At 38.6% G+C, this 26,353-nt stretch overlaps 2 protein-coding genes across 4 annotated transcripts; both read right to left on the bottom strand.

The window, feature by feature from the left end:
• Positions 1-10,792: 10,792 nt before the first annotated feature.
• Positions 10,793-17,981, bottom strand: LOC137128006 (transmembrane protein 88). Of its 2 annotated transcripts, none has more exons than XM_067505646.1 (3): positions 17,863-17,981; positions 15,937-16,231; positions 10,793-13,038 (listed from the first exon to the last, which is right to left on the bottom strand). In XM_067505646.1, the coding sequence occupies exons 2-3, from the start codon at positions 16,228-16,230 to the stop codon at positions 12,811-12,813; spliced, it is 522 nt and encodes a 173-aa protein (XP_067361747.1). In that variant the 5' UTR covers position 16,231; positions 17,863-17,981; the 3' UTR covers positions 10,793-12,810. The 2 variants fall into 2 exon arrangements, with proteins under 2 accessions (XP_067361747.1, XP_067361746.1); XM_067505645.1 differs by lacking the exon at positions 17,863-17,981 and adding an exon at positions 17,130-17,837.
• A 2,519-nt stretch (positions 17,982-20,500) lies between these two features.
• Positions 20,501-25,926, bottom strand: nbl1 (NBL1, DAN family BMP antagonist). Of its 2 annotated transcripts, none has more exons than XM_067505752.1 (4): positions 25,453-25,926; positions 23,690-23,870; positions 22,224-22,335; positions 20,501-21,109 (listed from the first exon to the last, which is right to left on the bottom strand). In XM_067505752.1, the coding sequence occupies exons 2-4, from the start codon at positions 23,860-23,862 to the stop codon at positions 20,828-20,830; spliced, it is 567 nt and encodes a 188-aa protein (XP_067361853.1). In that variant the 5' UTR covers positions 23,863-23,870; positions 25,453-25,926; the 3' UTR covers positions 20,501-20,827. The 2 variants fall into 2 exon arrangements, with proteins under 2 accessions (XP_067361853.1, XP_067361852.1); XM_067505751.1 differs by having other exon boundaries at positions 25,443-25,923.
• Positions 25,927-26,353: the final 427 nt, after the last annotated feature.

The following is a 26,353-nucleotide window of genomic DNA, read 5'->3' as shown; positions in this document are numbered from 1 at the left end:
TCCTGCAAACAAATGTCACTCTGACTAAACATTACTGAAAATAATATTTAAATTTACATGATTCAAATTGTAATTGTAATGCTTTACACCACATGACAAAGTCCAAGATTATTATCCAGTGTGGTCCTTGACCTATTAATGCCGGTGTCCAGGTACTTCAGCAGTTTTCATAACAATCACAATTAAACATCAAATAGATCGCGCCAATCCCATCTTCGCTGCCTTCATCTGCATTATTTTATGTAAAAAGATGAACTTCAATAGTTTACAACTGATTGAACAGATTTTAAATTTTGATGCTGGTGCTGAATGAGAAGTTATATCACAAAGTGATTAAACTTCACTGTAGGCAACATCAATGGTAATCAGTAATTTGGCTGTGACATATTTTACTCAATAACTTTTATCTTAATCCTTCCAATGTTTGTTGAGATTTTTAGGACCAGAATGGTGGACAAATAGACAGAAATCAACATCTTAGAACAACATCACCTATGAAGCGGAAATTCAAGTAATTGAAATGAATTTATTAGGTTCTCAGAATATCCACTGGAATTAAACATCATGTCAGACATAAAGCACTAAAAGAGGGTGCTGTTTTTGTGTAATATGCAAATAAAACATTAGCTGTCATAAAGCACTGGTCTATCAATAGAAGCAAATGGCTTTCAAATTAAGGTTAGACCATTATCATTAAAACAGTTCTTTTTGTTAGGCATCAATTAACATGGAACACAAGTTGCCCTATTCTGGTTTATTTATAACAACATTTAAACAGTAGTATGTGGAGATATTAAAATCTCAAAAGGATGTCAGCACTTTTATTTTAACACTGAGTGCATTTGCATGCACTTAAGTAACTCTAACAAATCAGCTCGGGGAACAGTGGACTTAAGAAATCCCCCTGTAACTGTAGCAGAAGAGTAATCTGATTTCTCCTCCACCTCTGACTTATTTTGGAAGCCTTACGCACAGATTTTAACTGTATAGTGACAGAAAACACTGCTTTCTGACTATTTACAGCCGAGTTGCAGTGCAGGGAGAGATAAAGGAAAAAAAAGGGCAGCTGGCACAATGGGAACTGTGGTGGACTGCGGTGGAAAGTGACTTATTTAGACTTTTGCAAGCCACTTTGTGTTAGTTAAATTTTCTGTCTGACTTCAGGGGGACTTTGTTTTAAAAATGAGGCAGCATCAAAAGATGGTTTATCCAGAGCCTCTAGCAATTTTTAGTTGTTCTTCACTTTGAATATCATGTCCATCTTCCTGGTATCCTGAAAACATCTGAATTAATGAGAAAATTTCCATTGTCCTCTAGGAAAACAAAAGAGTAATTATTACTTAATTTATAATGAACTTTAAAAAATGATCTTATAATAACATAAATATAAACTAAATAGTCTTCTTCTACAATTTTTGGCATTACATGTCTCGTTATTTGTCACTGTTAAGCCTGGAGCTGTGATCCATTATCCATCATTAATTTGGAACCAGCTTCCAAGGCTCTGTCCACAAAGTAGATGTGTAGATATTTGGCAAAAAATTGAAAAGTGTATTGATGGAACAACATTTTTGAGTTATTTCAGATGGGAGCAGACCTAAACCACCCACATGATACTGTTAGCAAGGATACTAAGGGTTCAGGTCAAGTCTGTAAAACTTATTCAGTCAGGTCTCTATAAAGAATTACAGCATGTTGTGTTGGATGGGAAAATCAAAAATTGTATTCCTATCAAGTCACGGCTGTCATCCTGCTGTTGTGTACAGTAAATTGACCTTCTGTCTGTCCACTGCATGATGCGAGGAAGGTCTTGATAAGTGACACACCGCCTGTGTTACTGAAGCCGATTGTACAACAAATTGTAAGTGACAAAACACACATGATGACTAGATTGTTTTTCTTTATGTGACCTTAACATTTAATCCTTATTTAATGGAACACTCATTAAATTAACCTTAATTTAATTTTCTTTGGTTAAATGACAGTCTGTGAAGCTACGCTGTGCTTGTGTAATTACCGGATTCTTAACTGATCCCACCAGTTTCTTCTCATGTCTCCAATACTAACATTCATTATATTGGTCTTAGTGGATCAGTTATAACTGAACATCCTGAGTATTTACCTAGCACTGTTTGGTTTTGATTTCTCCTCATACCCTTCGGTGCTGAAAATTTATCAGAGGTAGGCTTTTTTTTTTTTAGATAAATCACTGGAAACTTGCACTTATTTGACCTTGGCTTGATGCCTGGTTCAAGGCACTGATCCATATTTGCTTCATGAATTTGCACTGTAGCCCATGATTGATAACTACCATTTCTTAATTACTTTGCTAGTTATTAAAGATATTCAGGGCACAGCAGCCAACCTGCTGTCACTGAGGCACACACACAGCTCTGTCCATTTTCAAACACATTGATGTGTTGTTCCACATTTCACTCCCATCATGTGCAGTGAAATCCCCTATTGACTGCTGCAGGTCTCTTGCAGTGGAGGAAATTAGTGTTCATCAAAAGCTTTCATTGATTCCTCTTTTCATCCTACAGTCACAGGAGATGGGGAATAAGCTGTAATGAGACAAGAGCGGAACGATGGAAAATGGATTTTAATTTTCTGTAAAGAGGAGGAGGACGATGAAAGATGGCAGCGCTTGGTAAAAAGCCAAAGTATTATGCCATAAACTGAAAGTTGAATAATAAGCGAAAAGCTGAAGAAGAGGGGAAAGTTAATGTGTGTTAGTGGGAGCTCTCTTTTTCTCCCAGGTGGGGGGTAATGAGGCACAGAGTGTGGCTGACATTGGGCAGAGGCTATTGTGTTCACAGGTTAATTTAGAAAATCCAGAAAACCATTATGCAGCTTTCTGACTGGCATGGTGGAAAATAAGAATCAGGGAAAATGACAAAACCAGCAAACTGAAAGCCTGCAGATGTTTAAACAAGACTTTTGGCAGGTGTCTGATTTTATCAGTGGACAAGATTGTTTCTGGCTGTTATGTTATAACTGTTCTTCTTTTCCTTTCGGCTGTTCCCTTTCAGGGGTCGCCACAGCGGAATGCGTTTGATTTGGCACAAGTCTTTACGCCGAATGCCCTTTCTGCAGCAACCGGGAGTTAGCAAAAAAAAAAATTTATAAAATGAAAGCATGTACAAACTTTGTGACTATACCGTACATCCTTTAGAGGTTGTGACTTTGGACTTTTTATCGAAACTCTGACTTTCTAGTTTCCCTGTAGTAATTGTCTCACAGTAACAACATCAAGATTCGTCATCAGGAAACTATGAACATCTGTACAAAATTTAACTGCAAATTATCCAAAAAAGGGTTGAGATATTTGAGTCCGAAATGTGCAGACGGAGAAACAGAAAGGAAGGAAGACAAAGAAGTTTGGAAAGGCTCCGGTTAGTGAATGAAAGAAGCAAATCTGAGCATGGGACAACAATAAAGGAAATAAATGAATATGTGGATGACTGAGAGGTATGGAGAGAGATGATTTAAATGGTGGATAGGATGTTAAATATGAGGAGAGCCATCATTTTCTATTGCAGCAAAGTAAAAGCAAATTTTGTGTGTGTGTGTGTGTTTGAGAGAGAGAGAGAAGAGGGAAAGAGGTACAGGAGTGGAAAATGGATTGAGAGAGCCTGATGTAAATGGCTCATAGGACAGATTCTTTTTCACAAGAGTGCTTTAGAAATCATGAATGAAAGACAAGGAGAGAGAGGACAAAATGATTATAATAGCATTTTTTTGAAATCATTAACTCTCTATACCAGTGATTTAAATGTTAAAACTTTGTGAACAATGTTCGTATTTTCTGCAGCCATGAGCTCCACACAGCAGACAGAGCAAGAGAAGGAAAAAGACAGGAGTATTAGACCAATCGGCGTAGTGAATACGCTCATGATTACATTTGATTGTGAGCACAGTTTGTGACCGTGTTTAGCTGTGCTACGTCTGTAACCTAAAAATGGACGACACAGTGCTGTCATTATAAACAGGAAGACCTTGTGTTCAACAACACTGTGGCTCACATCAGAAAACCAGCCCGGAACAGGAACTCGAGAAGAGATGAAATTGTCTTTAACACCATATTCAGTCAGTTGCTAACGTCCTGCTGTCATCTGTTAGGACTTGGACACCAGAAAATCTGTTTTTTTAAGCACAGAGGATACAACATGCATATTTGTAATATTTAGTTTTCATAGCATTCGACTTTTAACTAAAAGCCCAAAATTGTAAACCTTGTGGTGATACTAGCAGATTAAAAAAATCTACCTATTAAACCAATGGGCTGTGGGCCCTGGTGATTCTCTAATGTTCCCGAACTTAGTTTGGTTACAACCTGATGAAATTAAACAGCATTTGACCACCGTGTCACGATCCATGTCTTGTGTTTGTCCTGATCCATGTCTTAGTTTTGTTGTTTATTCTGCTTCCTCCTCCCTTTGTTTCTGCTCATGAACATCATTACCTGGCCACACCCCACCTGCTCTGCTCTCACCTACCCTCCTACACACGTTCTGGCTGCCATTTCCCCACTTTCTGTTCACTTTGCCTCGCTTTATCTTGCTTTATCTCTGCCCATGTTCAGTTTCTATATTTCCCCATGTTCATATTTAGCTTTTCTTGTTTCCCTTGATTCACCTGTGTTTAGTTTTCCAAGTTTTCTCCCAGTCATCTTCATATTCAGTCATTCTACTTTGGTTTTGCCCTTCCTTCTGGAGTGATTTGACCTCGTACTTTTGTCCGGTTATTCAGAATTTTCTAATAAACCCCTGTCATTACCACATTCCTCTTACTTTGCTCCAGACTTGTACCATAAAAGTAGGCTGATGATGATCATATAAAAACTGATCACCCTAATATTGCCATAATAAAAGTGCACAGAAACCTTAAAAAACCTTTGAGAAGTAAATGCTGTACACAATCAGGCTTTTGTTGGAGAATCACTTTTTTCAACATCTACATGCCAATAAAAAAATTATATGCAGTGTAAAACAATAATTTAGGGTGTAATTACCCTTTGAAATGAAGCTTTGGTGAAAGTTCAATAAGGAAGATGTTTTCCCTCCCACTCTCCATTGGGAATTCCTTTCAAGCTACTTCATCACTTCCTCTTTTCTGTGCTGTCAAATATTGTGACCGTGCTATAATTATCCCTCTGTTTGATTGTGCTGTATAGACGGGTCTAACCACCAAAGTCACCAAAGACATTATCACTCAGTAAACATTCTTACACATTTTATTGATCTCTCCATATTGAAATAAGGTTCTGAGATTAAAGATTTGTTGTCATCTTTACCAAATAGACATGAAAATGGCTCTGCAAGAACGCAAATATTTTCAAAATGTTGAACTACTCCTTTAAGCTACTATGAAAAAAGGATAATTTTTGTTCATTTTCATAATTGTATTGTCACCATTCAACAGACAGATAATAATTTCTACTAATGTTTGATTAGTTGTCACCCTGCAGCCAGGATTCACTCCTTCATTTATGCCATAGAGCTTTGTTGTTGTCCAAAAACAATTACAAACGCATCAGCCAGACACATCACCCCACTGAGTGAAAATTTTTTTCGTTCCTAAAACCTAAACCCTTGTAACTTTTGTCCCCACTGTTCAGAGTCTCCGTATTTCCACCTTAATTGAGTATATGGTGCTACATTTGTTAAAATCAAATGGTCACTGATTTTGGCAGAAATATGTCATCTAGTGTTGACATAGTGGTGTGCCTGGGTGATGGGTTTTTAATAGTTTCTGGACAACAACAGAGGTTTGATGGCATCAATAAACGAGCAAATCCAGGCTGCAGGGTGACAACTAAACAAATATGAGTAGAGAAGAGATGATATTAGCATCTTTGTGTTTGTGATTTATATAGAAAATGACTAAAGTTATCCTTTTATATACTGCACAACAAACTCAGAAATGTTTTATGGAGTCTATTTGTTGTTATTGTTCATTATTAACAATGCTCTTTGTGCACTACATTAAGCATATAAACTCTGGTACTATCTACAGCCTGCAGCGATGTTTCTCCTCCTATAGAACTGCTGATGGCAGCTGGCTGGTCAGTTTGGCTTCAAAGCTGCTGTCTCCAGCTCGTCAGGACACTACCCACTTCCAGTGCCCTGGAGGATTTCCACACCTCCCACGCAGAAGTAGCTAATTGGATGAATGTATATGAATGAACCCTATATGACAAACGGTTCATTAAGCCAATTAAAAAGCCTGCACCTCTTCACGCACCCGCCGTGCCCTGGAAGTGTTGTCTCCATTGACAGCCTCCTGTAGGCACCATGCCTTACTGCCTGTTGATAATTATCCCTACTCTTGTGCCATATCACCTTCATTTGGCCACCACTGGACTTGGAGGGAAAACGAGAAATCTGAAATAGCTTGTTTGTGCCATTAAACATCTGTGTACTAACACAGTGGTTATTTGTTTGGCCACACGTGCACATAAAAAGAGACACACACTGATTAGAATTGCAACACACACTCATCATCATACTGCATGCACAACGTCAATACAAAAACCAACATCATGCACATACATCACAGTGACATACTCAGTACTGAACAAGGACACCCTTTAATGACACACATTAAACACAAAAATCACAAACATCTGCTACCATAGAGACAGATTTAGAGCACCCTGTCCATTTTGCAGCCATTTGCAACATATTGTAACCATCAGTAACTCAGCCCAGAGAACTGCATGGTTTTTATTTATAGCTTACTTTATATAGATACAATGGTTTAGTTGGAAAAAGTCTTCAAGCTGAAGAAAATTGAGAAGAAAAGTTCAGGACGGGGATGCAAAGGAAAAAATGCAAACAAACTCAGTGCATCATCAGCTAATTCTGGCATGTGGAAGATGAAGCTCGGTTTTAGTCTGCATGTCCTGATAAGAACAGTGTTTTGGCTTTTGTTAGCCCACAGATTAAATTGTTGACACATTCGTAGTGTGTTGTTAATGTTCTTTGGTTTTGATTTTGTCTAATTTCAGAAAGTCTTTTTTCTTGTTGACATTTTTAGTATTGAAATGGTTTTTGATAAAGTGTTCTAAAGATTTTTCATGTGAGATATTCTCTAAATTGATACAGGGAGGATACTTGCAGTCATGCCGGGGCTTATTTGTTCAGTGATTTTGGTTCACATAGTACTGTCTTAAGGAACAGTAGGACATTTTGGGAAAAGCACTTGTTAATTTTAATACTGAGTCCTAAAATAAATGTACTGCACATGTATCTTTACAGTCTGTATATTTAAAATGCCTTAAACATACAGACTCCTGCTCTGAATGTGTAATATCCTTCTGTTTTCTGATTGTTGGGTTCAATAAAGAAAGGGGCTTTAAGTCCTTCACATTATAATGGATGCAAACCCTTAAACTGTTGAGTCGTCATTTGTTTTCAAACTCGCTGTGCTAAAGCACAGAAACATAACAATCACACATCCTACTGTTACACTTTATGACAACTCAGCATGAAAAAAATCTAACACATTGTTTACAAAAGGTAATAAAAAATAACAATTAAAAAACCGCAGTGTAGAGCAATGATGACTTTTTGAAGCAGGTAGAACTTCTGAGCTAAAGCAGAAAGTACATCCCCTGCTGGGATGGTGGATTGTGTTGACATTGGTATGGACTCACAGTCCCTCCTGCCTATGTGTCAAAGTGCCCTTGGACAGGACACTGAACCCCAAGTTGCTGCCTGTTAAGCACTCTGCATGGCAGCCGCACTTATCGTTGTGTGTGAATGGGTGAATGAGAATTAACATGGTAAAGGGCTTTGGAAGCACTATATATGCAGAACATTTACTTTTACCATTTACCAAGCAGAAAACTGGACACTTCCTCTATCAACACAGTGCTATACATTGGGGGGACAGTGGGAGGATTGAGTGGCTCCTTTTAAACTCTTAGGTATCATTGAGTTTAAACCCGCAAACAGGATCCATAGCTATGTCTATAGGAAGCTGAGATGTTGCAAGATGTTGCATGTTTAATCTGCAATATGTTGACCGCATCATCTACTGCAGAAGTTTTACAGATGGTGGGTTGGATTGTTTTGATTACAATAGGTTGTTTGATGTCTGAGGTGAAATAGGGAGTTTTAATGACACTGTGTTGCCTGCATTGCACCGTTGCATCTTGAAGTGACATTGACTTTAATCTCATTAACTTTTGTTGAAAGAATAGATCCAAAATCCATTGACATGTTCACATTGTAGGCAAACTAACTGAGATTGACGAATGCCCCAAATGAAAACTGCTGTAAACATTTCTCTTGTTAACCCCTGTCTTTAAGAGGTCCCTCCATAAGATGCTTTCTATGTACGTGATGGTGGAAAAATTCAGTCTTCTCAGTCTTCATCCTCTGCACAAAAGTATATAATTATCTAAAGACAATAAACAGCTTCAACCTTTTGAAGAAATCACCTTAACTGGATATCATCCTTCTGTGCTGCCATTCTCCAACAATATAGTAAAGCGTGGTTCACTGTGGCATTGTGCATAAATTAGTATAAATTTTACATTTTAACAGGATTAGATCACCATGTCACCAAGTCCTGTCTGTAAATATTTGGTTCACTGTGCTTTAGGGAAGTGTCACTTTGTATTAAATGAAGTCGAAGATTAGAGGTAGACAAAAAATAGCAAGCCAGAAATCATTTCAGTCTATTCTTTACAAGAATCTTCCTCATTGATAGAACAGATTAGAGTTGTTGTCTGATCGAGTCGTTTTTTCAAAAGCGACACTCAGGCAGACAGAACCATCCATTACAGGGTCAACTTTAAAACAGAAAACACACATTTACATCGCTGTGGTGAAAATGTGTGGGATTGCTGAGAGCAGTTGTAGGGACTCTTAAATTAATGGACTCAAGTTTAAAGAGCTGGTGGGGTATTAAATGAACACTTTTACAGTATATTTGGAAATGGACTGGACCAGCCGCCTTTGTCACTCACTTAACTGCTTTGTCACACAAAGGCTTCCACTTCAGCATTAAAAAAATGGGAATGCTGGTATTTTTATTCTATGAGCTGGTATTAGTGCAAACTGCAACAGCTTATCAACTGTGATTGGATTGCAATAAAGTTTATCATTCACATACTGCTCAGGATGAACTGTAATCACTTTTGTTCTAATGGATAACGTATTTCTTCTTTCAAATCATGTGGTCGACACAGAGGTTTTTTAAAAATATGTTGACCATGTAAAACCATGGTGTGTGTATATACAGGGTTGTTCAAAATAATAGCAATTCAATGTGTCTAACCAGAATAATCCAGGTTTTTAGTATATTTTTTATTGCCACGTGGCAAACAAGTTACCAATAGGTGCAGTAGATTCTCAGAAAACAAACAAGACCCAGCATTCATGATATGCACGCTCTTAATGGCTTTGCCATTGGGCAATTAGTTGAAAGGGGTGTGTTCAAAAAAATAGCAGTGTGGCATTAAATCACTGAGGTCATCAAATTTGGCAAAAAACAGGTGTGAATCAAGTGGCCCCTATTTAAGGATGAAGCCAGCACTTGTTGAACATGCATTTGAAAGCCTGAGGAAAATTGGTTGTTCAAGACATTGTTCAGAAGAACAGCGTACTTTGATTAAAAAGTTGATTGGAGAGGGGAAAACCTATTAAGAGGTGCAAAAAATTATATTCTGTTTAGCTAAAATGATCTCCAATGCATAAAAATGGAGAGCAAAACCAGAGAGACGTGGAAGAAAACAGAAGACAACCATCAAAATGGATCGAAGAATAACCAGAATGGCAAAGGCTCAGCCAATGATCAGCTCCAGGATTAACAAAGACAGTCTGTACAGTACTGTGACAGTTAGAAGACATCTGTGTGAAGCTATTCTATTTTCAAGAATCCCCTGCAAAGTCCCTCTGTTAAAAAAAAAGGCATGTGCAAAAGAGGTTATAATTTGCCAAAGAACACATCAACTGGCCTAAAGAGAAATGGAGAAACATTTTGTGTACTGGTGAGAGTAAAATTGTTTTTTGGGGGTGCAAGGGCCACAGACAGTTTGTGAGATGACTCCCAAACTCTGAATTCAAGCCACAGTACACAGTGAAGACACTGAAGCATGGTGGTGCAAGCACCATGATATGGGCATGTTTCTCCTACTATGGTGTTGGGCCTATTTATCGCATGCCAGGGATCATGGATCAGTTTGCATATGTCAAAATACTTGGTCATGTTGCCTTATGCTGAAGAGGACATGCCCTTGAAATGGTTGTTTCAACAAGACAATGACCCCAAACACACTAGTAAACGAGCAAAGTCTTGGTTCCAAACCAACAAAATGAATGTTATGGAGTGGCCAGCCCAATCCCCGGACCTTAATCCAATGGAGAACTTGTGGGGTGATATCAAAAATGCTGTTTCTGAAGCAAAACCAAGAAATGTAAATGAATTGTGGAATGTTGTACAAAATAGTTTTGAGTTTGTACAGTCAAAGGCAGACTGCTAGTTTTTTGAACACACCCCTTTCAACTAATTGCCCAATTGCACAGACTTAAGAGCGTGCATATCATGAATGCTGGGTCTTGTTTGTTTTCTCAGAATCTACTGCACCTACTGGTCACTTGTTTGCCATGTAGCAATAAAAAATATACTAAAAACCTGGATTATTCTAGTTAGTCACATTGTACTGCTATTATTTTGAACAACCCTGTACATATATATGTACACTGGAATCAAACCAGCAATGAATTTCCTCAAATCTCACAAACTGGTCTGAACACATAAATAAACACTGACACAAAAATCACTGTCTTGCAATATTTTATGATAAAGCTGAAATGAAGAGCTCAACAAAACATCAACCACAATAAGCCCCTGTAGTATTTCCAGTAAATTTTTTCCAGCATACAACCAGCTAAAAATTAAAAACAAACTCATTTCATTTTCAGTGAAACCAACAGTTTCCATTATTGTCCATGCACACTGGAGAATGAATAGCATGACTGGCATAAACATACAAATGAATATGTTTAAATAAAAAATAAATACATTTAATATGAAAACACTGACACAAGGCATGTAATAACTGCTCCTCATGAAATATGACTCAAGGCTTTCTTCTGAGAAATTAAGCACTTAATTACAGAGCGAGGACACACTGATAAAAAGAATGTGCAACTGTGTGTCTGTGTCACTGATGAATTTAATTGGCCTGAAAGCAAAGAGACAGCAGAATAAGCTCCTGGTTGGATGTTTAAAATCCAGCTTTAACACCCAGTTCCCACTAAACAGGCGATACTTTGTTGTACGGTCGACTTCTGTTTTTATAATGAGGGGGTTGTTTTTTATGGGACACTGTGACCTGAACGATCCACTAAAATAAAATGTATTATATATACACCCCTCCCTCCCAAAAAAACACAACTGCTAATGATGCTACATCACGTAAACGTGTTCCAGTACAAACATCATTGGGCATTTCATTTACTTCACAGACTATAATTAAATTCCTTGTGTGGTGCTTATTATCGAAATTTTTACAGTACATTACCCAGTCCCGGCCCAACATAACTCAGAGTAAATCATCAAAGCTTTATGCCAGTCTTCTAATCTACAATGACAAATAACTTCACAGCGACACATTTCAGAAATCCCACATGTCAAACCGACAATACAAAGTCATGTAAATATTTGTTTTATACACAAAGTCCAACTGAAGGCTGTCATCATAAAACAGCTAGTGTCCTGAAACTACAACTTTGTAAAAAGAAAATTACCACTCTTGTACTCTCGCAGAATATATTCTGAATGTATGTGATTTATGTATGAGGAAAACAAATTCACACTATGGATCAAAGAAAATCAGCAGGATTCTACTTCAAAGCCACGTTTTCCTGCAGGCTTGTTTTTGTTTAGTTCAACAACACTACAAAACTAGTTTTTTGAAGGAATAATTCAGTTTTGTGGGAAACAGTCATTTCCTTTTTGAGAGTTAGATGAAAAATTGATCTCAATCTCAGTTAAGTATAAAACTAGACATAAGAGGTAGAAGGAAACAGCTTGGCTCTGTCCACAGCATAATTCACAATTCATAATAATTATAATAATTCATAATTCAAGTGACTTTTTAAATATTTTTTGTCGAAATATTCTCCAAAACATATCTGAATGTAGAGAGAGGCTATGTCCTGTGCTCAGGTTTACTGAACATTCCGGCAGCAGGGCAGAGGTAATCACTCCTAAAGGTTTCTTAATGATGCTTGTCCTTCCAAACCATCACAGAAGGATACATCATTTCTGCTTGATTGCTAAGTTTTCTGAATTCCAATTTATTGTAATTTCCTAGGACTAATAAGTGAAGGGTGAGTGCAGGAGAGCATGGTGGAGCAGGAAGAGGTGGAGTGAATAGATTTAGAACCTTGTGTTACTGTTAGCTTGATAAAAACAACAAACGACATGTCAAACTGCAAACTTAAGAGGTGATGGTAAGTAGCTAAGCAGCTGTTTCCATCTATTTATGCTGGTAATAGACTCATCAGGATTTACTTCAAAGATTTTCTCATCCAACTCTTGTAGATAAATAACCATATATCCTGTAATTTCAAAATATTCCAAAAAAACGTGTTTTACTATTTCCCTGACAAAAAAAAAAAACATACTTTAGAAAGAACTTATTCATTGAAGACTACTGTATCAAACTGCATTATATTTTAAGGTCTTACGGATGATTTTGCTATACCCCGTCCCTCTCCGGTTGATGTCACGCAAATCTAATGTTCTCCCTGACCAGCTGACTTCTCAGGGCTTCCTGTTCCTTATAGATCAGACCCAGGCGTGGACGTTGCCCACCCAGTCCAGCAGTCGCCCTCTGTACCAGGCACGTGTCATCGGTTGAATGAAAAGCAGGAGTCTAGACCTTCGGAGAAGCACACAGAAGACTGCGGCCGCTACAACCACGAGTGGCGACATCATCACAAAGCCCAGGATGATGAGGGCAGAGCAGCTGTTGTCATCAAGGTACTGGCAGATGGCAGAGGAGGCATCAAGGACCTAAGGGGACAAACAGGGGTGGTAAACTCCAGCAGGAACTTCTTCTCTAGTTAGGATGTTTCTTCTACTAGTTATTATTAGTGTGTACATATGTGTATGTCTACATATGCTCAAGGTGCATTAGCGTGTGGTAGCGGGGTGTGACAGAGTTTTTCCCAGCATCCCTCTGCAGTTCACATAAGAAGCAGCTCAGAGCTGTCAGTAACTCGCTAAGCTGTCGTTCACCTGTGACAGTGAGGGAGGAAGTTAACAGGGCTAAGAAGGATAAGGAAAGAAGGAAAAGAGGCACGAAGGAAATAAACAGTGGATGGTTAAGAAAAAAGACAGTTGCAACTGAGTTAAACTTGCATTAACATTATAGACATTATTTATTTTTTGCTCTCAACCGGCGCAAACATACTTAGAACCATTTTCCTAAATGATTTTCTTTTGTATTGTCAAAACAATCTTTCCCTCCCACAAATGCACGCTAGCAGCAGTAACACACACACACACACACACTTATCTCTGTCAAGTGCACATTGTGCTTTCTCTGAGTACATTTCCTCCTTGTCGTGCTGTCAGTGTGTTTGTGTACAGCTTGTGCTGGCACCAAATCAGACAGTCATGTCTACCCCGTGGGTCCTCTCTCCAAGTTCAGTCTGTCACCACAATACGAAGAACTGTCTGACAGACATTGTCTGTAATTTTTTGGGTTAAACTGACATTTACTCTGCCTTAATCACAATTATAGTCGTGTTGCACGCACACACTTTGCCTTTTCCTCATTTGTCTGCTCTGCTGTCATACAGGACCTTCAGAAACCACAGCAGACCTGAGAAAACCAGATGTTCTGGGAAAATGTCAGACTTTAATGTTATGACCAGTTGTGTGAGCTTAGGACTGAGTTGTAGCTGTTCACTTGCGTTACTTGACAAGAGGCTATAATCACCACATTTTATTGATGATCTGAACATTTAAGGTTAGTCATCTTTTTGATGGGCTTGTTGTTCATTATTACAAGTAGTAAGTACAAACAACATTGTGGCGAGGGTGTCAGGTATAGGTGTAGCTCCCATGCTGACAAGATGACTTTCCCTGAAGGCTGTGATTATGTTTGTTTCATTCAACAGAGACTCCAGGTGCCAATCTTAAACAGAGATGATCATCCCTTTCTCAACAAACGACATGGCCTAACTTGCCTAAAGTTCTAGCTAAGTTATAAGACTGAACAGCGGGAATTTCTTCATGCAAACATTTTATAAATACACTGGCATTGGCAAGGCACTCAACTTTGAAACCTGCAATAACTGGATTTTTGGCTCACTTGCAGACAGCAGAAACTAGATGTAATCAGAGGAGGATACCAAATTTTTTTGGGGGGGGGTGGCCAGACTGAGGGACATGCTCAAAATATTGGCACAAGAAAAGATTTTTAACTAAAATCCTATTTGAGAAAAATAAACTGGATACTAAAAGGTTAATAATAATAATAAACAGGATTCCTTTTCAGCAATAATCTGACTGGTTGCTACTGCAACAGAATTCTATTATGATAAAATATATAAAACCATCTTAAATGTACATAAAAAGTTATCTATTTAAAATAATAGTGATTTATTTCAGTTTCAGATTTGGTCAGTTCACCTGAAAGTTCTACAGCAGATACCTACCACCTTGTCTCTCTGGCAGGGGGTTGCAATGGCCAATCAGATTTTTGGAGTGGCCAGTGCCATCTCAGGCCATAGCTCCTTCTAGTTTGAAATGGATTGGAACATACCTTGGACATCTCAGCAGATACAGAAAAACATTTACATGGACTTGTGGCCACCTGGTGTATGTAAGATTGAGACCGGCGCTTTTGTTTTTGTCTCTACACGTTTGGTCTCTACCAACTCTTGAGGGATATACCTGGCTTAAGGAGATAAATGCTCCCCTGCATTTACTAGCATATTGCTAATATTGTCTGTCTGCTTTGCACATAGGTCTTAATAGATGCTTTTTGCTAAAAACACCTGACTGCTTAAAGAAAGCCTTCGCTGGACAAAGAGTAAACCAAAACAGAAATGCGGAGGGCAAAACCCCAAAGAATGAGGATCAGCTGTTCCATTAAAAATGGTTCCAACCAGGACTCAAATGCGCATTTTTGTCTATTGACAGAAAAACAAATAGATATAGACAGGAAACGTGGGAACAGCATGACACTGGACATGTCCAAAATACAAATCTAAACTTGTGAAGAATATTTGTCCATTGCAACAAATCAATGAAATAAAGCATTGTTATGATGTTTTACAAAACAAATGTACAGCTACAAGGAAATATTGAATGTTTTTTCTAGACTATTAACATTATTAAAATGCATCAAATTTTGTTCTAAATATCTACAATAGTACAGTCATTCACACACTGCATTAAAAGTCAGCACACTACAGGGATTTGCCCTGGGGTCTTCAGTTTGCTTATACAATTGTTTGTTTTGTATGATGCATGGTTATTCACTGAGTCTATCTGACAATCACACTTATTGCATTATCAGTGAGGGGAAACTCTCTCATACATCAAACTGACTTTGACAATTTTTTTAAAAATAAAGTTTTGGAGGAAAACTCAGCTATCCCAAATCTTTATCCTATTATTTAAAGCAGCGTGTAGAGTTGCTCTCTCCATTAGTAAAAGTATGTTGTGTCTTATGTTGTTGCATTGACCCTCTGCCAGTGACTTTGCAGCTCAGTATCATCTGAATAATCATTCAGAGGGAGGATTGGCTCAGTTGCAACTTGACAACCTGAAATTTGGAGCTCAGTGGAACAGCTATTTACTGGAAAAACGGTTCCTCTCAGATTGTTCCTGTTGCAAAGAGAACAAACACCAGAGTAACATATGTTAATGGAGCCTACATTTCTGCTGACAACTCACCCTTGAATGGCAGAGGAAACCGGCGTAGAGCAGCAGCACTGCAGGCAACAGCGCCACAGAGAAGACCACAGCCAGAAGCAGAGCACTGGCCAAGACTACACCCAGGTTCCAGAGGATGAGACCCACCCCGCAGGCCACGCAGCCACACCTGCCCCTGCGGCTGCCCCAAGCACTGCCCCCGCTGTGAGCCACCGGAGGCAGTAACATCTTCACCCCCTCCCCAATCCAGAACTCCTCCTCTTTCTCCTCCTCACCTGTACCACCATCGTCTAGGTCAACATCCATACCACACATCCTGAAAGAAAAGAAGAGCGAGCAGAAGCCAACTGATGCTGATTTGTTTACGTTTTTATTTAATTAATTGAATATAGAAATGATCAGTAAAAGGAGGTGCAAAACAGCACTGTGCCCATTTAAACTATCAATATGGTGAAGATTTGTAAAAAAAAAAAATAATAGTGACATTTATATGTCACTTCTTGTTTATAATGACAACAAACCTTACAAAATAGGAATAGTGATACAGATATGTCCCCTCACTGCCCTGTTCTTTCTTCCAGCCAATAACTAATTAGACTATGTAAATCAAAAACCCGGCCTGCCTTTACTTAACACACAAACACACACACACACACACACACATCATCTGTCTTTGCCCTCAGGTCGATCTCATCGACCGGGCCTTTGTCACTTAAGTACGAACTGTACGGCCAATGCCAGTAGTTTTAAAGTGAATAAATACATTTTAACGTGAACAGCCAGCTGTTGAGCTGCGAACATAAACCTGAGCTGTGCAATAACATCATACTGGACTAGATACATGTCTTGCTCTTTCAGAGGAGTTTCATCTAATCCGTGACCTGTTTGCTTTTTGCGATCGATTTTACACGTCGTGCATTTTTATTTATTTTTTGTCCTTTCGGCTTGTCCCGTGAGTTCAGGGTCGCCACAACGGATCATTGTCCACATGTTGATCTGGCACAGTTTTTACGCCGGATGCCCTTCCTGACGCAACCCTCCTCAATTTTACATGTCGTGCATAAAACGTGTATATTTTATGCTAATATTAAATATAATATTGGCTACTCTCCTGTCTCCTTCTGGAAACTGACAAAACGATGGTGAGAGAACATTACTTACACACAGGGTTTGTCGGCCAACAACATGCTCTGAGTGAGACATTTGTTTCTTACCTCCAAATAGTTCAAATCCCGATATTTCCTCCGATGTGTGTGTGTGTTCACTTCCTCTCCCACAGATCGACCTGGTGCTTTTAGTTTCCGTACAAGCTCAAACTAAAAAATTGCGGTCTGATTTTTATTTTATTTTATTTTTTTTGTAAACAGCAGCATAAAACAATCACTTGTGAATTGAACCCTTCGCTCCAAATGTGATGCTGCTGCAGGAGCCGCAGTGAGCCTGTGGGAGCGAATCGACGCGCGCAACACCGTTTGTGCGCGCACACGTGGCTCCACAATTGTTACATTTTCGAAAAAGCAAAACCATGCAAATTATTTATTTGAAGTTAAGGTGTGTTGATTTGTTTTAGTGGAACGCAAGCGAGCACGGCTCCATATACAATCTGAAAATATGCCAGACAACACTTGTTGATGCTTGGTATGTTTTCTCTGTTTAAATAATATTCACATACGCCATTACTGAAAACGCTGTCTGCAGGACAAATCAGTTCATCTTGTTATCTGTCTTGTTATCGTATTCAAATCTTTGGATATAATTGGAAATGTCTGTTTTGCAAGCAAATATGCCAGAAAATCGGGTACATCTCAGGAAAATAAGATGAGGATGCAAATCACTTGTGAAAGCAGGAAATCTGCCATATGTTCAGATTATATTACAATCAACAAGTGCACATAAAACTACATAAGATAAATACATAAAAAAAGAAATGAAAGTGAAAGATGTTACCCTTTCGAACACAGCAAAAGTTTAAAGGGGAAATTCTTTTTGGCTGTGATATGTCCAGAAATGTCCCCCTGTGGTCTGCTTTCACTAACCTCAGAGCACTGTTAGCTGTGTGGCAGTGAGATAAGAGCATGATCGATTTGTTTTGTAGCACAGACAGACAGTCAACCTTTCGCTGTTCAAATTTAATTACACAGAACAAGAGAATAGATGGGATGATATGGAGCAGAGCTGACGAGAAGAGGAAGAAAAGATATTGTGTCTGGGCGTAGAGATGGAGATGAGAGAGTGATGGATGAAGGAAAGGAGAGAAACCGCAGAGTCTGAGGGGAATATGCTTCGTTTGTTGTGTGGTTTTGGAAAGTTGAGAACGAAGTTAGGAGGTGAGAACTAAATATAGTCTTTAAGAGTCTGCCTCTGACATCTCCTGACACCTGGTGGACTGTTGGGGAACTTTTTGAACCCAATTAAACAAGGTTATTATCTTTAGTGATATTTATTTGTTTGTGTGTGCGTGTGCGTATGCGTGTGTGTGTGACGTTTATTTAGCCAAGCAGCCCATCAGCTGATCGTCCTCTCCTGCAAAAAACACTCAGCTTTGCGTGTCCACCTCTGAATTGTGTGTCACTCTCAGCCTCCAGCCCTTTATGAGGTCGCTAATCCTCCATTTACTGAACAGCATTCTGCAGGTTGCCGTGGCAACCCATCTAAATTCCAGCGGCACTTAAGGTCAAAAAGCAGTATATCAAATATGGACCTTGTGGAAGGGAGATTATAGATCTGTCATTTTACTCTAATGCACATTTTGCTTTATATTCATCACAGTATTTTCAGTAACAGTGATTGTACACCAGGGAGTAATAAAAAGGCACCAAACAATTAAATTAATGTTAATATTTACAATATTTCTTATCTGTTGTTAAGTCAAAATAATTTAAGGCTCAGACGACATGTATGAACATTGTTTGTATGCTTTTTTCCCATTTCCAACTGTTTATATTGCCCCTGTTTTCAACTTTTGTTCAATAATCACATTATGACCTTTATTTATTTTGAGATTTCCCTTAGATTTTTTTCTTATCTGTAAAGCACTTGGTGAAAAAAAAAACATTATTATTTTCAGATTATTTATATTTATTGTCTTGAATGCAAATTAAAATTATGTCACGCTAAATAGAAAATGGAGGAAAGTTTGAATTTTTGCCACAATTCCACAGATGGTTTCCGAAAACAGCAATGTAATTTAACATCAAACTTCTTAAGGAAACAAATTGGAAATTACTGATCCGTATAAAAAAATCTGTCCCAAGATAATAGACCTGTTTCGCCATTCCGCTTTTCTCAACTGAAATCTGCCAGTTGAGAATCAGGCTGCTTGACTTCTGGTGTAAGTTATTACATACAGACAATGTCAGAATCTAAAAATCTGAGTTTTTGTAGTGTACCCGAATGGTCATGTTCGGCGCAGCCATACTTGTCATTTTAGTCATTTCGAAAAGATCCACAACTTAAAAAAATGGGTGCAGGCCTTTCGTAAGGAAGGATGAACTCTTAAGGTGCTAAGGGGTAGCACACACGTTTGTAGCCGGCACTTCACTATGGAGGATTCCATTAAAGCAGGCAGAAGTCGTCTTAAAAACAGAGTTGTCCCAAATAGGTTTTCAGTCTGTTTTGTTGGCTCTAATGCAAAGCCAACTTAGCCTATAAGCTAAAGCTAGAAAGCTCCACATAGTTAAAGCTATTGCTTACAGTAATTCCCTTTACATGTGTAATTTACCACATAACATAACGTTAAATATCCTCTGAGATGCGTCTGAGATGCAATCTGTGTACAGGAGATATAAGAAAAAAAGTTGTGATTATCTCTACAGTGAGCCAATAAATTGGGCATAATTATGTTAATTAAGCATGTCACATGAAAATATTCTGACATGTTGAAATATAGCAACCAGGCTAAATGTCCTGTTTTATGAATGTTTGTGCTCGTAACTATTCAAATACAGTAATTTTACTGGTTGACAGACAAGTTGAACACTACTGCAATCCATTGGTACAGCGTCACTATGTTGCACAGCGTAAGCGGAAATAGGGTTACCCATTCGCTAAGTACTTCTGTTTTTTGTTTTTTGGAAATAGGTCTATGTCACTGTGTTGTTGTTTTTTTTTCCTTTACAGCTGAACAACACTCCCAACATTCATATGAGCCTTGTTTTTAAAAAGACAGAAAGTGAACATATACTTAAGAATTCTCTTGACAAATCATGAATAACATGGATAAAAATGTCTTGATAAAACCTTCTCCAGAGTAAACCTCATTTAGCTTTTTGGCACAGTGAGCATGGATTCAGCCCAATGTGGCGGCAAACAGCAGGGTCTCTTCCCATCATGCAGCTCTTCTGTGCTCGATTATGTGGCTCAAGCTTCTAAACAGTAAAACTTTGAGCTTTTCTTTGACTGGAATTTAGTTTTGTTGATCAAAGTAAACAAGACCATGTGCTATGGTCAAATTCACACAGCAGTCACATAATCATAGAGACACAGCTTTGTTTTCTTTTCAATGATAAATTTGTGTTTTGTTCGGTTTTTCTTTTTTTTAGCACAAACAAACTTTCTCTTACTCTAAAAAAAGATAAACAGCCAGTTATAACAACATGATTTATTGAATTCATAGCAGATTAAAAGTAATGAGACTGCATTTTTATTACCAGACTACAGTCCTGTCTGATGCATATGTTATAAGTAAATGAAAAGAGTGTTTGTACGAGTTTATATACAATAGAGTGCATTCTGATAGCATGACTTTGTGAGTGTGTGAGCCTTTAGACAGACTTTTTTACCACAAAGTGAAGTCATATTTTAAAGTGCCTGTAAGATACTACAGATTGGTACAAATGATGCAGTGTGGAAGAGATTGAAGAGGGTGGAGGAGAAGAGCAAAGGGCACAGTGAGAGTCATACAATGATAAACCTACCCTCCATCTGATGTGTGTGGTAGTGTGTGATGGTCTGTGTGTGGTTGAGCATGCTTGTTAGAGTGTGTATCTGCGTGCGGCAATGGGTGAGACTGAGCACCGCTTAGGGTATCGGGTAGAGATGGAGCATCCAGCCCACTGTCTGCTGGATACAGCTGCATCACTGCCTCCTCCTGGGTGCCTTCCTTACTGCAGGACTGGCAGCTGCAGTGGAAGATCCTCTCCACCAGTTTATCCACACGAGGAGAGTCTTCACTGCCCGGGCACTCCAGAGTCACCTGTGCAGACGGACACACAAGTGTATATATAGACACACATACCGAGCCGAGTTCTTGTGTTTCATATATCTAATTACTGCATTCAATTTGCACTCACGGTGGTCTTAAGTTGAACTGGTTTTCTTTTGGTAAAGCCTTGGTAACCTTTGTAAGTACGAATCATTTATTTGGTTATTTTCCATTTGTGTATTGTTTATACATTTGTACATGTTTATTTCCACATGTTCAGTAAATATCCAATGGTACATTCTTGTATATAGTATTTAATTAATATTTTGTTTTCTCGTTGTAGGGAAAGATTTTCACTAAATATGTCATTCTTCTTTAAATGTATCACCTGGTTTAGTTTATAATACTCAGTGGAGTAGGAAATACTTTGAAAGACAGAAATATAAAAATAAACAAATGATTTACAACCACCTCCTGTAAATCTCTGTGTTGCACAAGCTCTGCTGGTTCTCCAGACCTCACACAACTTCTCCTTACTGTTTCCATTTCCCACTGAGAATGATCATTCAGCAGTTTTATCAAGATCTACCACAAGAGCCAAGCCAGCATGGAGCAGTATCCTCTTTCATGAAGACTGACTTTGGTTTGTTTCAAAAAGAATTTTGTGTTCTGCAACACCAATGACAATCAAAGGCATAAAAATCCATTTCTAGGTGAGAAAAGTGAGACAATACTTTCACTGAAACAATAAGGAAACTAAGTAATTATGAGGTCACAGCTATGTGCTCCAGCAGATATAATATTTTCCACTGAAACATGAAGTGACCTCACCTGTGATCCCACCCGCCCAGCCTGTTTGGCAGCTTTCCAAACACACATACACCTAACCACAAAGCCTTTGTTGTCGCAGGACTGGATTCCTTCTGGCTAAGACAGACAATGGACTTTGGAGGAATACAAAAGACTGGATTAAGACTCACGGAACCACAGAAATCGCAGATATAAATCTATTCAAAAATCCCAAATAATGTTTTCCTTTTTTTTAGGTTTGTGTTTGGTACAGTTCAGAACATACCTACCGTCTTCCATGCTGGAAACTTGCGGTTTGTGTGTGTGAGTTTAACAAGTGTGTGTCCTACATGAGCTAATGTGCAGTAACTCTTACCACTTCCCACTGTGTCTGGGCAGGCATGCAGGAGTCACAGTGCACCAGAGACTCGGTTGACTGTGGGAATGTGTTGGGGACGCTGTAACTGAAACACTGGCCCAGACAAGCTCTGCAATGAGGACAGAGTGCATTATTTTCACTGTGCACTCAGACACGACGTGTTTCATTCGACTGCACAGCGAGAGCACTTACAGATGCCTGCATGAGCAGGAACTGTAGGGAAAAAAATCTGAACTGACTTACCTACTCTGAATCGGCCTCAAGCCAAACACACAAATATGGAGAATTATTATTTATAAATAAAAACATGATTAAGAAAATGAGAATGTGTGTCCTTCTCTAAACATTATTCTGTTAGACACAGGACGCAGTGTCAAATTGTGTAAATGTTAGTCTGGAGAAATTAGGAAAGAATACACATCAGTTTATTCCTGAGTGAGTTCTTATCAAAATGATCTTTAATCAAGTTGTACACCCTCAATTAAGTAACCTGAAACCAGAAAATCAAGTGTCCTTTGACTACTGATCAGACAAACCTAAGTGAGGAATAAGTCTGCTGCTTTTCTTTTCTAATCTCATTGTCAGCTGTATACAGTAATAATAAAACAACGAGGCACTGAATGTTTGATCAGAACCTCATTTGGCTTATTCCTCTTTCACATTCATCCACTATTCTCCAAAACCTATTAGAAACACATAAATGAGCCCAAATGAGAATTGCTTGATAGTCCAGTGAATATAGCCCTTCTTTGAAACAGGTCAATTATGTATTATTAACTTTTTTCCAGTAGGCCTGCTTGCAATACAAAACATTAATATTTTCTGCCTTCAATATCCCTGAACTGTTTCAATGCAATTTTTCAACAGTGCAGGCAGCCAATATTTATATTAATTTATAGGCATTAAACTGGAAAATCATTATGAAGAACCTAATTAAATGCAGCATATTTTGCTGTAAGTTATTATCTAATTATTATTAATTCATTTTATAACTCATACACATAATGATTTGTGTCAAATTTCTGCAATTTCATTTTCATATTTTATAATATGAGAAGGAGAAATAGAAGGGTTCTATTATGTTGCAGAGGGATAACATAAAAAGCCAATAGCAGATAGAGTAACAATAAACATTTAAAAAAGAAACTGCATAAACCATGAGATGAGGTATAATTCAAAATAAACATAACAGCTGGTAGTCTTACTACACCGTATGTCAGCCTATACAGACAGTTTTATCAAAGTGCTGCTACAGAACAATCTCAATCCGGCATTGGCCTAAAACTGATCACCGGAACAGTCTGGTACAGAAAGATGTTACTGAGAGTCAGTAACAATATGGCCTACAAATTGTATGACTTATTGACATCCAGACATTTATGCATTATGTTCTTTTTGTCAGCAGCACGGAGAGACTGTCTGACAGAGAGGGACAAAGAGACAGAGAAGGCTTTCATCCTAACCTGTTTTGAATAGAGCGAGGCTGACATCCCGTGTGCCCGACTATCTGTGTGATGTTCTTGGCTTCGCACCAAGCGCTCTTGTCAGGGAACAGCGCCAAGCGGTTGATGTGTGCAGGCGGTGCTGCTGAATACACTGCAAACAGTGTGCAGCAAATCTGAATCCTCTGCCACATGACTGCGCCTACAGGGGCAGAAAACCACAAGAAGTTACCGCTCTGTTAAACGTGTTTAAGACTGAAACGCAAAGTCTCTTCGTGTCTTCTGCTGCTGAGATATCGTCTGGTTTTACAGTTAGTATGAAATTTGAACTTTGCATATCCCTGCTGATGTGGAACAACAACTTCCTAATGATTAGCAGCTTGAAACCCAGTGGTCCTTGTGCAGCAAATTTTGTTCAGTTTTCATGTTTGGATAATTAAAACTCAAATATCTACATCGCCAGCCGAAGAGAACAACATTATACCAAGCTCATAATGTTCTAAAATACACAATAAAAGAAGGAGGAGAAGCACATCTTAGCTCTCTACCACCTGATTCTAATAACAAAGCTGTCCTCTTCTCACAGGACAACGTCACTCTCTTGTTTAAAAATGCCTCAACCATTCACGTCATTTACAACCTACAAAATTGTTTTCTCCTGCCTCTTATAAAAACTGGTCTCCCATGTTGGCGATGCGTCACACTAACCAGTTTATTGCTGTTTCAAATAGCTACAGGAACGGTGTAAATCATGGCCAAAATTCCATTGTCACATATTTTACATAATGAAGCCAATCAAATTTGAAATGTAAAGTTATGTCACCTTTTACCCCAGTCTTTAATTAACAGATGAGTTTCCAGTAATGTAGTAGCTCATATCAGCACACATTAATAAGCTCGCTTAAATTCTGATTAATTATTGATGGAGGCAGACATACAAAAACTAATTTTAAAAAGGAAGTATTAAAGTAAGTAAATGTATGAGTACTTGCCTAAGAAAGCCACTTCAGATTCTCACAGTTAAAAGTGCTACCAAGAATATTTTTAGGCATTAATCCAGCTCACAATAATTTGTGTGTCAAACAAAGCAATATTAAACTTGTTGCTGTTTATGATAAGGTCTTCTCCAGGTTTGTTCAATGTATGCTTCACAAATAAAGTTTCTACATAAATCTAAAATTTCATTTTATTTCATCTGAAGAAAATTTTAGCTTTCATTTTATTTTTTCCATTCATAAATGTTGCCTTTATTGTTGGGGGATAAGCAACAGTGAAAGAAAACTTTTTAAAAGGTCAGGAAAGCTGGATTAAACCTGTAGATGGTAAAGGTTACATTTTATTTTATACTGAGGATCATGCAAAATAACTAGTAAGTAAAACTGTGAAACAGTTCGGAGTAAAAGAGGTAAAATATTTTTATACTTTGAATTGTATCTTAGTGCAAATTAGCCTAATTGAGTGAGGCACAAGTACCTATTAAGTAAAGTATTTGAGTAAAACGACTTAGTTACTTTCCACTAAAGCTTAAAGATATGTTTTCTGTTTTTTTCTTTTTTCAGTAGCATGCACATTTATTCATCCCAACGTCATTTTTAACAAGCTAACTAATGTTAACGTGAGCTAACGGACGGAGGAACGTTAGCCGAGGACATGTTAGAGAAAGTAACGACAGGCTGGGGAGCAGTTACTTCCGTTACTATTTGGAACTACTAACGAGTAATAAAGTACTGAGGTACAGTAGTTATAGTAAGTTACTCCCATCGGAGACACTTACCAGCGCTCACCGATCACGGGGAACTGCCAGTTGACCACTGCGCAACGTCCCGCCGAGCTGAGCCCCGTCACCGAAACGTGGACACGGGCTGCGACAACAGGAGGATGCGGCTTGTCGTCGGATATCACGGTGCTCTGACAATTAACGGAAAATGTGAGCGATTCGTGAGCTGCGTGGACACATGTGAGCTCAGCCGGTCATAAAACAGTTACATCATCCGGGAAGAAAAAGAGCCGTCCGTCCGACCGATCGACCACAGGGAAGGATGGGGAGATGGGGCAGAGCGCTATCTCGTCTCCGAGTCCATCAGCTCGGACCGTCCCTCCCCTTTGTTCTGGCCCCGGCCCGTGTTAAACCCCCATGTAACTCCGCTAAAAACGCTCTCTAAGTTGTTGCCTATTGCTGTAAAACTCTCCGGCAGGGGTTAGGCGCGGCTGAGCCCTCGGACGGGGGTCCTGCTGTGCCGTTTGTGGACGAAAGAAAACGGGGAGGGAGAAAAACCATGGGGAAGGTTTCAAATGTTTCCCTAAGTAGGAGCGAGTCGAGACCACAGATCAGATTTACTGGGCAAATATGCAAATATAACAAGATGAATTTCTTAAACAGGGACATATTTACAGCCCTGACTTTGCAGATACATCTGGCTTTGCTTCACTGACATATGTTTTAATATTTAACACTGAAACAATAATAACACTGCATACTCTAATAATCCAATACAAGTGGAGAACAGATGTGAGTCACTACTCTGATCCCTTTTTTTCCAACTTTTTCTCTGAAGAGGCACATTAAAGCACCTATGTTGAAATGATCTGAAAAGCAGGTTACTTAAACATAAGCTCATGACAACTTGATCTTCTTAAATCACTTTAATGTGTTCGGTTGGAAACCACTGACGGACTCATGAGTAG

The sequence above is a fragment of the Channa argus genome, chromosome 5 (assembly GCF_033026475.1).
Source record: "Channa argus isolate prfri chromosome 5, Channa argus male v1.0, whole genome shotgun sequence".
NCBI lineage: Eukaryota > Metazoa > Chordata > Actinopteri > Anabantiformes > Channidae > Channa > Channa argus.
Note: the sequence above shows the minus strand (reverse complement) of the source record. Positions and strands in the feature narration are given on the sequence as shown.